The sequence below is a fragment of the Nelumbo lutea genome, chromosome 1 (genome assembly GCF_056320005.1).
Source record: "Nelumbo lutea isolate HS-2025 chromosome 1, American lotus-T2T, whole genome shotgun sequence".
NCBI classification, from domain to species: Eukaryota; Viridiplantae; Streptophyta; class Magnoliopsida; order Proteales; family Nelumbonaceae; genus Nelumbo; species Nelumbo lutea.
Window position 1 is genome coordinate 64,075,420 of NC_142684.1, and position 18,068 is coordinate 64,093,487.

General features: G+C 37.1%; 1 protein-coding gene across 5 annotated transcripts; it reads right to left on the reverse strand.

The window, feature by feature from the left end:
* Nucleotides 1–387: 387 nt before the first annotated feature.
* Nucleotides 388–6,537, reverse strand: LOC148874934 (pentatricopeptide repeat-containing protein At2g27610-like). 5 transcript variants are annotated; one of them, XM_088984285.1, is made up of 5 exons: nucleotides 6,424–6,537; nucleotides 3,448–6,176; nucleotides 2,803–3,059; nucleotides 1,526–1,588; nucleotides 388–603 (listed from the first exon to the last, which is right to left on the reverse strand). In XM_088984285.1, the coding sequence occupies exon 2, from the start codon at nucleotides 6,049–6,051 to the stop codon at nucleotides 3,685–3,687; it is 2,367 nt and encodes a 788-aa protein (XP_088840411.1). In that variant the 5' UTR covers nucleotides 6,052–6,176; nucleotides 6,424–6,537; the 3' UTR covers nucleotides 388–603; nucleotides 1,526–1,588; nucleotides 2,803–3,059; nucleotides 3,448–3,684. The 5 variants fall into 5 exon arrangements, with proteins under 5 accessions (XP_088840411.1, XP_088840439.1, XP_088840429.1 ...); XM_088984313.1 differs by lacking the exon at nucleotides 6,424–6,537 and adding an exon at nucleotides 1,066–1,168 and having other exon boundaries at nucleotides 2,803–3,053; nucleotides 3,448–6,182; XM_088984303.1 differs by lacking the exon at nucleotides 6,424–6,537 and adding an exon at nucleotides 1,066–1,168 and having other exon boundaries at nucleotides 3,448–6,182.
* Nucleotides 6,538–18,068: the final 11,531 nt, after the last annotated feature.

Consider the following 18,068-nt stretch of genomic DNA (forward strand, 5'->3'; position numbering starts at 1 on the left):
TCTTCTTCTTCTTGGGTAAATTGGAAAATATGGGCTACACAAATCGGGGTAGCCCTCTACCAAGCATCACAAAAACATAAAACTCTAATTTGTTCATGAAAGGAATTGTTCTTCCCTTCGTGAAAAACCACTTAATAATCAGTCATAATATAGTGTAATATTTAATTGCTGCATCCATGATACAGCATTCCATTGTAATTCATCAATTCGAGTTTCATTATAAAAATCCCATTTCTAAACATTTTTTTTAACTTCTCTAACTTCTTAATTCCCCAGGAAAGAAGAATGTGCATGTTACTGCAGTTCCACTCTCCCTAGACATTTTTTTTTAATATTAATCAAATAACATCTTCACATGCCTCGACCTTAACCCCGAGTAGAGGATGCCCTAAAATGTACAAAACCTCTTTTACTAGTTCTCAATCAAGAATATAGTCATACCCATTAGAAAAATCAGAGGGCATATTATATTATAGAACACGCTTCCGTATCTAACCAAATACTATTAACAATCGAGTTTCAGTCATTTCACCACTAGGAGACCTCTCCAGTCTCCACCATAGGTGCTCAGAACTTCATATTCAACTCTTTGCTGCAAATGTCCTGCATTTCAATTCAGCTATCTAATTAGTAAAATGTGAAGTGTAAAATAAGCAAGAAAAAAAGGGGGGGAGAGAGAGAGAGCACAGGATTTCAAGGAACCATCTTTTGGAAGCTTGGAAATGTCAACGAAAACGTTTAATGCCATGGTACCAATGAGCAATAAAAAAAAGAGAGAGATATGAGGGACTTGCCTAATGTTAATCTAACCCCTCTCCATTTAGATCACATGTAAGGCACTTACAGCAGCTAGAGGTAGCTAATGTATGGATTGGGTTGGGTTGGTTGCGGGTTGAAGGCCAACCCATCCACCAACTACCCACATTTATAATTTCTATGGGCATTACAACTCAACCTAACCCGACCATGTTGAACCATTTGAATGTTAATATGTTATATTATGTAAACCACCTTTAGTAAGGGAAACAAGCTTTATATTTCTCTTATACGACCATGTATTCTTACCCTATTGGTTCAACCCAGGCATAAAAGTTGTTGAACCTCATTGGAAAGAAAGAAAGAAAATAGAGATAAAGGAGAGAAGCCACATGAGGGTCAACCTGTATACCTGAAATTTAAAAGGCAAAAAATTGCAGAAAAAACAATATATAAATAAATAAAGAAAGAAATATATATATATATATATATATATATATATATATATATATATATATATATATATATTGCAGAAAAACAGAAATGGGTAAAACAAAGAAATTGCAGAAACTTCTTTTAGCAAGAAAAGCAGAAATTACAGAAAAACAAAGAAATTAACAAAAATAAAATAAAATCATCCCTCCGGAAAAACAAAGAAATTGATAGAATTCAATAAAATATATTTGAGACAAAAAAAAAGTAGAAATTGCAGAAAAGCAACAAATTGATAGATAATCAAAAATATATATTTAAGTCAAAGTTATCTTACTGAAATATTATTGCCAAATGCTGATATATGCCTTGACAAGTGCCATAGCAGCTCCAAAGTTATCTAGCATCATAAATAATTCAAGATGTCAATTTATCTCCATGCTTCAGGTAAGAACGGAGAAATGTATAGCCTTTAAGATACACCGATATATTAAGCTAAACAACTTTCCATAATGACACTATAGTTCTTAAACCTATTCAGTTATCTGTTGCCTGTCATTATAAGTTGAAGTACAAGCCTTAGAACTATTGAAGATACAAGAGGCATGCTGTTTTGGAGGGTCTCTTGACCATGATCTCAACAGTGCACGTTTACTGTGTCCAAGTTACCAACCATTGCTATCCTCATGAAAGAATAAGAAATGATTGATTTCAACTTCCAATTCTTGTAACAAACCACATTGTTTTTTCTGCTTACATTCTTGTAAGCTTATGGAAGCATGCTATTCACACCATTTGGCCTTTAGCTCTGAAAATAGCTAGGGATTTGTTTCAATTCTGTCATTTTGCATTAAAAATGATTGTAGACTTACAAGTTACAAATCTCATAACAGTTAATATTCTAGTACCAATTATGGATTGCATTATTAGATGGTAATCATGGTATTATGGTACATACCAGTAAAATACTCATTCTTTATCAGCAATATCAGTTAAATATTCTAGTACCAATAATAGATTCATTACAAAACTAAGGCACTGAAACAGGTTCACACTACTAAAAAAAAACAAGATCTTACACCTCTACTAAAGAAGCACATTCTATAGATGAGATAGAGAGTAAAAATCCCCTGCTGTACAAGGGACTCTTAAAAGAGAAGAAGACATAAGTTTTACATTGTCAATCATGACAGGACAGTAGGACAGCATAAAGCTGACTGAAACCCATACAACAGGACAAAGATGAGTTAAATTGGGTTATAGACATCTGGTGCAATATTTTGAAGACTAAATCTAATATCAACCAACTCTAATCCCTGCATTCTGGATACAGAAAGTATCATGAAATTTATCGACATTGGCCTTATGATGGAGCTTCCGTTTCGAATCTTTTACTTGTTTGTGCTAGTTTCAACATCTAGAGTTGAATACTAAGAGCTTTCTAATAGATAGTAAAGGGCTCATAGATGTAATTTTTTTTTATGAGTGCTCATAGATGTAAAATTAAATAATTACTTCAGCTCAACTAAATTACCATTAAAATTTTAAATCTAAGTCACTTGCAAATTCATGCTAAGCCAAAAATAAAACTGCTAATCAAAACATCAAACTCACCATTGGTGGATGTTGTAATGGGAATCTTGGCCACTCTGGGATTAGTGGAATATATATAAACCACACTTGTGAGGTACAAATGGTATATTCAGAATATATAAGAGATGATGATGACGTTATAGCAGAGGTGTCCTCACTTCTTCAGGCACTTCAACTCTCAGCCTTCTCCAATCTATTTTCTTTTGGAAATTGAGGGAGATGTCTAAGTGGTGACTGTACAACTTTGAACCTGTAAACTTAGCATGTACTGGCTGCAGCTAAGTGAAGAGACAGTAGTAACCATCTATTAGAAAGCTCTTATTGCAGAACATAATCTCAAACCATTAAACCTAGTTTACTTGCAAAGCCATTCTAAGCCAAAAATAAAACTGCTAATCATGTTGAGGCGGAAAAAAAAAATTCAATTTTATACTACAGCCATTAGAATGCCCAATGATAAGCCATGATAGCAAACATAATGCAAGAATCAAAAACAGAAAACAGGAAGCATGCATTATCACAGGTCATCAATAAAAGTGAGAAAGGGAAGATTGGGGGGAGGGGGGGGGAGGAATGGGGGCTAAGAGCACAGAAACAGTAGTAACCATCAAGTGCTATGGTCATGCAAAAAGAAAGGCAACATGAAGGGAGTGGAGGGAGACATACCTGAGTCTACAATGAATTTCCCTGTATTCGAAGCAAACAGCAAAGATGCAGACTCACAGAATGAAACCAAAGTGACAACGCTCAAACCCTAAGCCATGACCCTATGGATAACCTCAACCCAACCAACCTAACCCTCTTCATTTGACTCAAATTCGACCCACGTGTCAAACAATTGGGTTTGGAACTTTGGATGGGTTGGGTTGGAGATTGCCACCCCAGATAGCAACAATATTCCCATCATGAGTCATATAATGCACAACTCAGGTCAGGTGAATAGCCTTCCTCTTTCATTTTCCTAACAAGTTTGTCCATTTCATTATAGATCACTTGTACTTTTGGGTGAGACTTATCCCCAGATACAAATGCATGTACTTCACTCTTCAGCTCAATCCAACTAAAACCAGCATCCTTCTTCACACCCTTTTCTTCCATCATCTTCCTCATCATTTCTGAGCCCACCCGTTCTCCACACACAGTGTACAAGTTCGAAAGAAGGATGTAGTTTGCAGAATCGCAAGGGGACAACTCAATGGCCCTTTGTGCAGCAAGCTTTCCTAACTTCAGGTTCTTGTGCACCCTACAAGACCCTAAAAGAGTTTTCCATATCAAAGAGTTTGGCTCAAATGGCATCTGCTCAATGATCTGATATGCTTCTTCAAGCCTTCCAGCTCGACCAATCAGGTCAACCAGGCATGCATAGTGTGACATTGATGGGACAATGCCATGATGACTTTCCATTATCTTGAAGTAGCCAAATGCTTCCTCAACATAACCCACGTGGCTACATGCGCTCAAGATTCCAACAAAGGTGGCATGATTGGGCCTGATGGTCTCTGATGCTACCATCTCATCAAAGATTTGAAGTGCTTTCCCCCCATGTCCATGATAGGCATAACCATGAATCAATGTGTTCCATGACATGACATCACGAAAGGGCATGCCATCAAATGCTAACTGTGCATCCTCAACACTCCCACACTTAGCATACATACTAACTAATGCATTTCCAACACACACATCGATAATATCATATCCTAACTTCAAGCAAAAACCATGTAGTTGCTTTCCTTGATCTAATAAAGCCAAATTAGCACAAGAACTAAGTGTACTAGAGATTCCATATTCATTGGGTCTAGCTCCCTTCTTATGCATTTGGCAAAGCAAGCAAGCGGCTTTTTCATTAAAGCCATTTTGAGAATAACCAGATATAGCTGCACTCCATGAAACTCTATCTGGGTTCTCTATTTTCTCAAACACCTTTTCTAGCTCCTCAATCTTCTTATTTCTAGCATACATGGTAATAAGAGCATTTACAATGCGATTGTCCGATCCCAAATTCAGCTTTATTATGGAACAATGGATTTGCTGCCCCATATCAGTGAATTCCGAGCATAACCCACAAGCAGCGATGACTGTTGTAAAGGTAACCACATTGGGTTCAATCCCCAAATTTACCATTTGGTGGAACAAATCCAAGGCCTCATCCCCACGTTCATGTTGGATACAACATGAGATCATGGAAGTCCATGTCACCACACTCCTATCTTCCAATTTCTCAAAAACCAACTTTGCATTCTCAAAGGAGTCATTCTTTGAGTAAAATTCGATCAATGCACTGCCTGAGTGAAGGCTCTTATCTAGCAAAGTTTTAACCATGAAAGCATGAATCTGCTCACCAAAAATGAACCCGCAGGCAACTAAAATGCTTGAGATAGCGTGATCATTTGGAACTAGGCCACATTTCAGCATCCTATTGAACAATCTAATTGCAGCTTCAGACATTTTGTTCTTTGAATAACCCCCTATCATGGACGTGAAAGAAACCAAATCAGGCTTCAGCATTCTGTCAAAAACCCGGCGAGCCATATCAATCAAGCAGCATTTTGAGTAAAGATTGATCAGGAAATTCTCTGTCCTGCAATCATGAACAAACCCAGCTCTAATAACAAGCGAATGCACTTGCATTCCCAAATTTGCTGCTGCAAGGTCTGCACAAGCCTGAAGTACAACATTTAACGTAAAGTCATTAGGAAGAACACCTAACTCAAGCATTTCCACAAACATAGAAATCCCAATTTCTGGAAAACCATTCTGAACACACCCAGAAATGATGGAGGTCCAAGTGACAACGTTTCGCTCCAGCATTGCTTCGAACACCTTAAAAGCGTCAGAGACACGAGCAGACTTCATGAACAAATCAATCAAGATAGACTCCATAACGATACCTGGCTCCAACCCCTCTTCTTTCATCTTCGTATGTAAGTCTCGCGCTTCATCTAGACTCCTTGACTCTATAAATTCCCAGAGAATCTTCTGTTGAGCTAAGAACATCGGAATGGATTCATAATGCGAATCCATGAACCCGTCCAATAAACTTGCCCTGGATTTCATTCCGTTATTGTTTTTTGTGAGACTGAACTCCATTTTGGTGAAACTTCTGTGCTTTGCAATAGGTTTCCCTGTTAGAAGTGGGAGGGAAATCGAGGAGACAGATTTCATGATTTTTCTCCATGTGAGAAGGGAGCAGGGAAGTTGATGAACGCTTTGGATAGAATGATGGAAATCAACTGTTGGTTTTGGAATTCCAAATGACGAATTCTCCATTAGAGAGCTGAGAGGGAGGGGCTAAGTGGCTAACCTCTTCCTCTAGAGAGGTTTTCGCTCGACCACTGTTCGCTGTGGCTGAGGTCCCGACATGGCGCCTCGTGTGCTCCCTGTTTCTGCACTAACTGCAATGGATAAGAGGAGGTAAGGCACGGCATGGTGGAGGTCGGATTTCCTGCACCCGTTTGGTGTGTGTCGTGGTGCACTCCCAATGAGATTGTAACACGTCATGCTTTGTAGGATTCTCTTAATGAGATTTAAACGGCCTATTATATTTTTATAATAATAATAATAATAATAAATTAATAAAACAGAAAAGTTAGAAAAAAAGCCAATTCGAGAATTAGGAGAGAACAGGGAACTCTTGCATACCAAACCTCATAGCTGTGCAAACGCCATTAATGATTTCAGACCGCCCTTTTCATCTTCGAGCATTGACAAGGGGTAGGAATTTTATTTCAAACTGTTAAGTAGCGTTGGGAAGTGTCATCGCTCCTTTCACATCTATTAGGCAGGGACCAGAGATCATAAATAGCCTCAAATATGAGAGGACGGATCCCCATCCATTATTTTTCAAAACGATTCATGAATAACTTATTAATTTCTTTAGAAAAGTTTCGCTTCTTGATGCACCATTTCATTTCTCAACTCTTGGTTTCCTTTTCCTTTTTTTTTCTTATTTTTTCTATCCATTTTTTCATATATGAGGTTCTACCTTCTATTTTGTCATTGGTGATCGATCTGTCTATAATGTCTTCCTTTGTTTTTAATAAATGTTTTAAACTTTTTGATCTGTTCTTGGCCGTTCTTTCCAAAATAGGTTTGAAGACTTTATTTCTATCTTGTTAATTCATAAATAATCTTTTGGGTTATTTGTATGTGGAAAATATTTATACAAGTATTTCATATATGTTTCTATTTAACTTGAGAGAAAACCCGCCTGAATTTGGTAACCGGGGGATTTTACTTTTTCGATTGATTGAATTTTTTCCCAACAATCGAGGTGTTAATCAAGGTGTTTTAGGCTACCTGTATTTGTTATTTTGACTGTGTACAGTTCAGTTTGCTAATGAACTGATCAGATTCAGACTTTCGGTAGCTTTGTTGCTACGGCTGTTCTGGTTCATTGGTTCAGAGATGACGATGGAGGGAGGAACAGAGGATGGAAAAGGAGAGTAGAAGAAGATAGGGAGAGGGCGTTAGGAAAGGAAAAGGATTTCTTTTTTCTGTTTTTTTACTTTTAAAAAGCAAACCATCGGTTCATATATTTGAAACGTGACGTGGAATGCGTCATTTTTATGGGGGTAGTTATACGTGGAATGTGTATTTGGAGGTTAGGAGTTGCCTGATGAGATGACTCTATCAAGGTCAGTAGCACTGGATCATGACCTCAAGTCGCATGGTCGGGGCACTCGGCTGGCTCTGGCCGGTTCATGGAAGGCATCACTTACGTGCTAAACGGGGACGACCATAATGTGAGGCGATTGTGCGCCGAAGAGGTGACTTGGCACCGATGTGAAGGGTCTCCTGTATGCCGATGATGATGGGCACATGTGTGTCGTATTGATAAGCAACCGCTTAGGCCGAAATACACCCGTGCGCTAGAGGCAACGAGGTAGCTTACTCAACTTGGGCAAGGGGTTGGCATGGTGAAGGGTCATGCTTGAGCTAAGTCCACATGTCAAGCCTCCATTGAGTGTCGGTAGCGTAGTGCCGGTCCATGCACTATCCCCATGAGCAAGTGTGCACACCATGAGAAACCCTAGTAGCCATGCTAGCCATTAACCAGGGCCGCCCCACAAGGGAAGTTGGTCTAGGAGTGCCAAGGTTAGGCACCCAAGGAGGTCGACCACCCCTCCTCAAAGAGTACATTAAGCTTTTGGTGGTCTGCCTGAAGATGACATCAATTCTCCCAAAAATCTTACAGGCAAAAATGACAGTGGTGTCCATTAACGTAAACTGCCAAGCATAGGCAAGGCTAAGCCTGTGTCAGACCGTAACATCATGGCACACACCAAACAAGTGCAGGAAATTTGAATTCGGCATGGTGATGGTAAAAGCATGCACAGTTGTATCGACTATGATCCCGAAAAAAAAAACTTAACCAAACAACTATTTTTAGGGGAAAATATTTAAAATATCCCTAAATTTTACGAAATGGACGAACTCTACCCTTATTGTTTGTAAAATGACTCACACTCTACCCCTTCCATTTGTGTGTGTGACTTGTGATCACATTCAGTTTGCACATGATAACACATGACCGTTAAAACATTTTTAAAATCCAATTTTGCCCTTTGTGGCAAAAAATGCTTATCTCGCTGCAAAGACCTTCCAATAGGTGAACAGAAGGATTTGCAATGTTTTAAAAAACGACCTGGAAACGGAACCGTCCTAGGCACCGGTTTCTGGGTCAATGGTCTGATCGTCCAATTCGAATGAATGGCTCGTTCTGATAGTAAAATTAAAAAATAACTAAAAAATTTTAAAAAAGGTAAAAAAAACATTAAACGGGTCGACGGTTCGACTGCCCGGGTCAACAGCTTATTGACTTTTTCAATGGTTTTTTACCAGATTCTAGGCTTGGGGTAAAATGGAACCAGTTGCCTAGACGGTTCCCGAGCCGAACGGTCCGATTGTCTGGGTCAATGGCGGTTTGAAAACGTTGGAGGATTTGTCTCCCATTCTTTCTTTCTTTTTTGTATCTTTTAAAAAGGCTACACAATGGGGGTAGCCCATCCCCCAACCCATAACCCCTCCCCCCAACCTAGGTGAAGGTGGGATTCGATCCCACGACCAGCAAGAGACCTTACCAACCAAATGGTTGGCACCTTATGGGTTTGTCTTCCATTCAAAAACTAGATTTTGAGGGTGTCATCTCAATTATAGGTTTTCTAGCTATATCCATGTCCATCCCTTCAATGTAATAGGAAATGACGGATAAAAAATGATTGGGTAATTTATAAGCATAGAAGTGATTCTTTCAAAATTAATATATAAACCAAAAAATCAAAGGGTTCAGACCTAGACATGAAGAGGACTATTAATTTTAGGGATTTTGGACTGGAATGAAGGGAGAATTGGAGTGGTAGTGGAAATGCCTTTGTTTTGGTAGAATTCACTCCCTCCATTTAAAGGTCCTAAGGAGATAGGTATGGGTCTTGAATAAAGCTATTTGGATTAAGCAAGGTCAAAAAGTTCAAGCGAATGATGCATCCACGTTTGATTTCACTACTAATATAGAAAATGTAAATCTAATCAGCCACTCTTATTTATTTATTTATTTATTTTAATATGATCAAATGGTGCTACACAAGAACGGGGTAGCATGCCCCCAATAAAATCAATGTCCCTAAGGAGATTACAAAGATTGATGAAGACAAAACGATCGGGAAGAGAATGAGCCCGGTTTGCAAGCCAAAGATTGTACAAATGTTTGTTTCTAACACCACCTTTCTGCTTCTCCTTCATATGTAAATAGTCTGAAATAATATTTCTTAAATTCCAAAAAGGGGAGATCAGACCTTTGAGACAATATATTACAACATTCAAGTCTCCTTCTATTGTGATTGAATAGTAGATGAAGTTGGTCGCTAAATTGTGAGCTTCCCATGTTGCCCAAGCCTTGACTGCATTTATAGAGAAGGTGCCTAGAGTATATCCTTTGCAATCCAAAACCTTACCCAAATGATTCCTTGTTATGGCTGCTAGAGAACAACTTCCATCTCTTGAACAAGATGCATCAAAATTAATTTTAATTTCACCAAGATTCGGAGGGAGCCATGAGATGTATTTCCATTTTCTTACTTTTTTGTTGTTATTCAACTTCTCAATGAGCTCCCAATATTTTGAGAAAGCCTTATAAGCCACTCTTATTTTTTAAGCTCAAGAATAAGGACCAAGAGATATTATGAGGAAACAATAAATAAAAGTGGTGAAGCTTTTAAAGCAGATATGGTGGTGCGATATAAAATAAAAAATAGAATTATTCAATGGAAGATGTTAGGCAGTGTATGCCCTTAACTCCAATTAGATTGATGTACATAAACATTTATCTGTAAATGAATAAAGTACATTGTTGTTTTATGTTAATGATGACATGTTTTCTGTGAATTATCCCTTAAATTGGACACTAATGAGACTCATGTTAGTTTATAATGTTCTTAGCCATTTGATAGATTTGGGGAAATTTATTCTGACAAGGCTAATGCTAGTGTGCTACCAAATAGTTAGAGCAACTTATCTCAACTACTAGGGTTAAACCCAAAGCACAAGTATTGGGTGTTTGGAAGAAACACTGAACCTAGACCAATTTTCAATTATGCTCTAGACCTTGGAGATAAATGGGAAAAACTAGAAAGTTACACATAACCTAGACTTGATTAAGATACTACACTAGGCAGTGGATCGAGCTGTCATTGATGTGCCAACCAGTAAGATCCATTACGGGTCAAAATATCTAGGCATGTTGAGGCAATTTGGGAAACTGTTTGAATGTGTGATCATAGTGATAGGATCGACCCCTTTGTTAGTAAAAAGTGAATATCAAGCTTTGCATTCTCTCTTATGGAAACCTAAACTGCCGGTAGTGAATTTCACTTGTGTTTGAAATCTAGTTTTGCAAAATAGTTTATATGTTATTATATTACTATTTTATGAAAAAAAGAATTGCAAAATGGTTTCAATCCTAGTATCCATCCAAGCAGAGAGTGTAACACTGTATCTTGTAGTCAAGGGTGAGGTCCTTCCTTACGGGCAGTGTTTTGATGATTATGGGCCAAGAGGTTAAGTATAAGAGACCATTACATAACTGATTACTTAATGGGCTTTATCTCATATAAGTCCATTATCCTTGGGTCTTCATAGGGTGGATAAATCCAGTGATCATTTAGATGTAAATATTGGGCAAAAACTGAGCCCATGTTGATTGGCTTAGGGGTTCACTACCCCAAATAGTGAATTCAACCTAACCTCTTTCAGAGGTGGGGTTGGACCCTCATGAACTTTATGTGAGACCTTTAATGGTATCCATGCCATACAATATCAAGCCCAAAGTGGCCATGCGATGGACATGAGCCATTAAAGAAAATGGGCCAAAGGCCCATTACTGATGAGATTAGTTGAGTTGTTAAGTTGTCATGTGATTTAAGAGGATAATGCTTATATATTAAAAGAGTCTATATACAAATTATATTTGGATAATCTCCTAATTAGATCAAGATAGTGCTCCATAAAAGGGGGATTAAGAGGGAGATGGCGAATAGAACTTGTTATCTTCACTCTTTTGTTCTCTTCTTTCCCATAAACCCCATCACGACCTAGCCATTGAAAGAGTTTATTTTTATTAGTTTTCCTATTGTGTTTTTGCAAGAAAAATGTTTGGGAAATTGGGCTTAAAAATTTCAGTCGATCCAAGGCAGTTGGATTGTAGTTTTGCAAAAAAAAACAGTGTTATTGAATCGGTTTCTCATTCACTTCACAAATCACAGTTCCCAGGGTGGTAGTTCACACCCAAAATTGGTCCAAATATTTCAGTCGATCCAAGGCAATTGGATTGTAGTTTTGCAAAAAAAAAGCAATGTTATTGAATCGGTTTCTCGTTCACTTTGCCATCTTCAATTGGAGGCCGATTTTTTTGACCGATTTTGGGTGTGAATTACCACTCTGGGAGCTGTGATTCGTGGACTCTCTATCAAGTACAATTAGTTTTAATTTCGGTTTTAAATCCTATCCGGTGCAATGCAATATCAATCCATAATTTTCAAAATTCAAAATCTTCGAGAAACTGGTTCTTGAGTTGGGTTAGAACATTTTTGAAATTTGGCCAACTATTAAACCTAGTTTGGCCATCCATATTCTGGATTCTAACCCTTCCAACAAAAGATTGAATGGTAGAAAACTATATAACCTAGGGGTGAGCAAATGGGTAGGTTCGACCTAGAATCAACTGGAATCGGCCTCGAATTGGTCTTGAACCAATCCTATCCAATCTGTTACAAGGTACGGTTTAGTTCCAAATTATTGGAATCGATCTCCACCCAAGCCAATTCCAAAGCCTAGGGGTTTACCCTACCTGAACCAATATGGTGAATTGGCCTTGGAGCTAAACTTTCCTCAAAATAAACCCCAAAATACTTTGAGGATGTGAAGATTTAAACCCAAGCACTCATTGTTACAAAGTCTAATGGTATCACTAACCATGGAGTTACTTAAGTAATTTGTTCATTTGCTTTCATTTTAATATTTGAATGTCTATAATAAGTAATGTAGAAGGTAATATTTACAATATTTAAATTATAATGATAAGTTTTGAACCATATATTAATACATTATGATAATCTATATATTATATTACTCAATTTAATAATAAAGTTAATATAAGTTTTAAACTATATACTACATCTTTCGAAAATCAGGTTTTTAAAGAACATGTTTTAGATTTTTTTAAGGGGAGAAGTAAAGAAAAAATAGGTTCAATGGGTAAACCTTGGAACCAATCCCATAATTGCCAAGTAGGGTTGTCAATTGGACTGGATTTGGTTCGATCCGGTCCAATCCAATATTTGTCCATTTACAAATAGGCTGGACCAAATCCATACAAACCAAGTCCAATATAGCCCAAATAAAATGCAAATGAATCGAATTGAGTCCAATCTAATCCAAATTGAATCAAACACCAAAATAACATGAGAAATCTAGGAAATATATAAAAAACTACAATACATGCTATAATCCAATTGAGTCCAATTAAAACACAAATGGATCATATTGGGTCCAATCCAATCCAAAGTGAATGAATAAAAGTACTTTTACTTTCATAAAAGTACTTCTGCAAAAATGTTTTTATATAAGTGCATTTTTAAAAGTTCTTTTACAAAAAATACTCTTATAAAAGTGCTTTCGTAAAAGTACTTTTCATAAAATTACTTTTATAAAAGTGTTGTCGTAAAATTGCTTTTGCAAAAGTGCTTTCATAAAAAGTGTTTTCGTAAAAGTGCTTTCATAAAAGTACTTTTAATAAAAAGTGTTATGTCGGCTCCAATTTTGGTCAGTTTCAAATTGGATAAAGGTTTAGCCTCATGATTAGAATATTGGGAATTTGGTTTAGGTCCAATTCAGACCGATAAGAATATGGACCAATTTATTTTGGACTGGCTTAATCCAATAATTATAACAAACTATCCAAATCCAATTTGATAAAGTTTGGGTTATATTGGATCCAATCCAAAACCAGTCCATTGACACCCTTACCTCTAAGGCAAGAACAAACATTGGAACTAGCCTTTGTAGGGTAGGTTATGGTTCCAAAAACTTGGAACTAATCCCTACGGGGTAGGTTCCACATTTTGCCATTTAACCAAATCGAAGTGACCCATGGCCATTGTTTATATTTACACTGAAATTGACAACTAGACAACAATTTGTAATCGACATCTTCAAAAATCACAATCGAGAACTCCACCGCTTGCCATTAGAAAGCGCTTTAGACCGACATCATTATGTGTTGTAGATGGTTAATGAGTTTACAAAAAAAAACATTGGATTTTACGAAATTCCTCTTATTCAAAGAAGAATATTCCACCAATGAATGTTTTTCATTGGGATCTATCTTAGCTATCTAACTTAGTCTCTAAGATCTCGTTTATCAATGGTGGTGGGAGCACACTGGACATCAATTATTGGAGACACTCAATGTGCAAGCAGAGGTGTTCTTTAAAAAATTTAATTCTTTGTGTTTTATTTTGAAGATTTGAAGAATGATAAAGGGTTAATTTAACATTTCATTCTTTCTCATCAACATTTAACACCAATGTCAATTGTCATAAAACCTTTAAGGGATGTTACAAACACTAGGGATGGTATTAGTCCATTTTATAAAACTTAGGTGTAATGTATGTATTTTTACCCCTATTTTTTAATCATAAAAGTGGTAATATGTAAGCAATCAGGTGGTATTTATCAAAATCCACCTGGGGTGATTGGTCAAAGCTCCTTCAATGTTGGGGCTCACATCGGAGCTAAGTCTAATGTTGTGTTTGGCTTGAAAGAAAAGATATGAAAAGGAAAGGAAGAGGTAGGGAAATCTATACAAACTTTGCCTTATACCGATAAGACATTATACTCATCATCTTCTCTATTCTAACACATACTAAGTGGCAAATGAACTTCAATCTCTTCTTCTTCTTCGACATTCTATCTCCTTTCCTCCTCACTAATGCTTGGTAGAAGATAAGAATACATGAACTAGGAATGATCACCCAACCTTATTAAATGTTTTATAACAAAAATAATCCTGACTACACTGGTTTGTTATATTAGATACACTGAGATTTTTTTTTTCATACAGAGAATGCATTATTGAATTGTATTTTTTGTTATATTAGCTATATTGGTTTTTTATATAGGTTATAAATTATATAATTTAAACATTATAATAATTTTCTATGATGGTATTAGTTTATAATGTTATGATGGAAAAGATAAAAAATTATATACTACCATGTGTTTTTATTGTTTCGTTTTAGTTTAACAAAGTCTAAGCACAAGTCCCAACTCCCAACTAATATTTAATAAGATTGTGTTGGGTCCTTTTTCTACCACACCACCTGGGATTTGAGGACGTTGCCATGACGTGGAATGATTTCCTTGGTGCCTTCACAATGTTGTTGTAAAGGAAGAGGAACAAGAGACATTAGGCCATGAAAGAGCTTCAATGAAATGAAGAGATGAGAAAGCGATTTGTAACGAGAGACATGGCCAACCTCCTACTCTTTCTCCCCTCCCAAATGTGTTTTATCCACCCTCATTTATAGAGTAGGGAGAAAATGAAATTGAGTAATATTTTAGAAAATGAAATAAAATGTGATCTCAATAAATCATTTCAATGCATATTCCATGCAATATCTAATAAATGTCCCATCATGGGCCCCACACCACCCGTTGGTCATGTCAACCCTCTAAGGTGCCATAAATACTCTAATGGCATCTCATCAAGTCAGCCAACCAACACAAATAGAGCATCTAACAAGGGCTTATTGGGTAACTAGGCTAAGAATGTATATGTCTATGATGTGTGGGCCTATGCAAGCTAGGTCTAAGGCATATGAGCCCAAGTCACCAAGTTAAATTAGACCTCTGGGTCAAAGGCTTTAGGTCAAGGTGGGCCTATAGGTTGAAATAGGATTTGACCCCAGGGCTTGGTTTGATTCAAAGTCGAGCCAAACCTCTAAGAACATAGTGCTGGGTTTGGAGAAGTATAAATGTCACAAACTATTAAATTATGAAGATTTATGTCAACTACCTTTTGTCTTCTTGCAAATGTTGTTGTACACGTGGCTAGTGTGCCAAAAATATCCCTAATATATAGTTTGGTCATGTAAAATACTAAAATTCTTATGTAGGCAACTTTTGTTAATAATCACTAACGATAAACCAATGGATCCAACGAAAGGTTAAAGGTGAATTTTGGACAATAAAACTCATTGATATGGTTTCCCTAAAGTTTTGAAAAGTTGTATTATTATTTTTATACAAAAAGTCATAGTAAAACCATATTGCCATTAAAAATGTGAATGAGAGTGTGGAACTTTTGTATGACTAAATACCCAATGTTTTATTTAGTTGCTCTCTACCAATGTTTTATGGGTAAATTTTTTAAACTACCCTTATGGTTTAGGCATTTAGCTAATTGACTTAGTGTACCCTTATTGTTTGAAAATTGACTAATGTTACCCCTATTGTTTCTGACAATTGACTAACTCTACCCTTATCGTTAACATCCATTAATATTTTGTCAAAACTTGCATACACGTGAGATCATGTGACGTTTAAACTTCTTTTAAAACTCAATATTACCCCCTCCCATGTCCCCTTTCTCTGACCGGCAACTCCTTCCTCCTCATACCTCCAGTCTCTTCTCTCTTACCTCTCTCTATTTTTCTCTTACCTATGGTTGGAGGAGATTTCCTCTAGACAATCAAGAAATCTTTGAAAATCCCCCATTACTTCAATTCGTAGAACTCAGGCTGAAAAACCCTAACCTAAAAATTCTGACTTCTCTCACAAACCTTAGCAAACTGCAAATACTAATGCTCGAATCAACAAACTCATTGGAAGCATACCCAAATCATTTGGAAGCACCCAGAACAGTCACATGTCTTGAGGTCACCCCTGCACTGGTACAAACCATAAACTGTTGCTTCAGTCGGTGTAGAGCTGTCGTTGCCAACGACAAAGCTGTTGTACTTAGACTAAAGAAAGATAAGGAATATAGGGAGAATTCTAGCTCCAACATCGAAAAGATAACAAAGAAGGAGTTTTGGCAAGTCAAGGAGGGATTCAAGGAGAATGGGTCAAATCTCATCTAACATTCCAAATAACATAAGTTAAGCGGATGCTGCTTGGTTGAGGTCTTATTACATTGAGGCTGAGAAGGAGTAGAACAAGCACACATTATGGTAATTGTAGCAGATGTTGTCGTTGCAATTGTGCAGGTGGTGGTGGCTGTTCATAGAACCTAACCGACAATAACTGGTCTCTCGGCGATGGGCGGGGATCTCACATCTCTCTCTCTCCTTCTTCTTCAACCTCACCTCCCCTATTTATCCTCCCCTACTATCATCGTTGCAACTCTTAGCAGCGGCAATTTGGGTTATCTTAGATTCCACCTTTTCTTTTCCTTTGTTCTATAAATACCTGCTCATGCTAGTATTTGTTTGGAGACCTTTCTGGTGGGTCTCATCGCTGCTGCAACTCTTAGCAATGGCGATTTGGGTTATCTTAGACCCCACCTGATATTTTCCTTTGTTCTATAAATACCCGCTCAGACTAGTATTTGTCTAGAGATCTCCATACTAGTTTTTTTTTTTTCTTTCTCTCAGATCTCTGCCACTGTCGATCTCTCCAATGGCTCTCATTGGGGTTATCTGAGATCTGGGTTCATATTAGAAACAATACAAGAGATCATTTTTTTTTTCCTCTTAGATCTTTGCTGTAAGGTGGCTCCATTCGATTGAATTTAAGGGTAAAACGATCATTTTACATTTTTTTCGTCCATGTTTAACGGCCCTAGTAATGTTTATACAATTGTTAGAAATAGTAGGGGTAACATCAGTCAATTTTCAAATAGTAAGGGCACACTTAGGGGTCGTTTGGTTGCACTTTTCAGAGGTATGAATCTAAAAATGTTGCTTTTTCAGACTTCACCCCTTATTTGGTTTTACCTCTTAAACTTGGTATGAATCTTATTTTCAAATTTGACAATAATAGAGATTGGGTCGGCAACGCGCTCAGACGCATTTGAAACTTGATGCATAGTCCAAAATACCATTACAATATTTTGGAAATGACACACGCTACCCCTGTCTTTTTGCGCACGACTCATTTGGTTTCTCCCTCTCTCTCTCTCTCTCTCTCTCCCTCTCTCTATCTCTTTCTCGCTCTCGGGGGATTGAGGGTTTTATTGTGCTCTTGGAGGCAGGTTACTAATGACCAATCCCTCGATAGGGGTTTCAATCCTTATGGCAAGATCACCAGAAACGATGTGTGTTCATTTAGATTCTGTGAACATAGATGGCTTCGTCAATGAGATCGATAGGGCTTCGTCAGTGGGCTCGCATGGCTTCTGCTGAGAGGGCTTTCGCAATGTTCATCTGTATTCTATTCTCCTTATCTCTGTTACTCTAATTGATCACCGGAAACGATAGGTGTCTCTATCTTTTCAGAGAAATAGATCGATCGATTTGGGTTTAGATCTTATGTTTTTTTTTTTCTCTATCTCGCTCTCTCTTTCCCTCTCTCCCTCCCTTGTCTTCCCACCACCACCACCGTAGTTACAACATGCAGTAGTGATGGTTCGATGAATAATAATAATATTGTTTTTATTAATCATTAATTAGAAAATATTTTTATTAATTATTAATATTAATGATTAATTATTTTAATATTTTTTATTAAACACTAATTGTTTTTATTAAATTTATTTGTGTTATTTATTAACTATTATCTATAAATTGTCT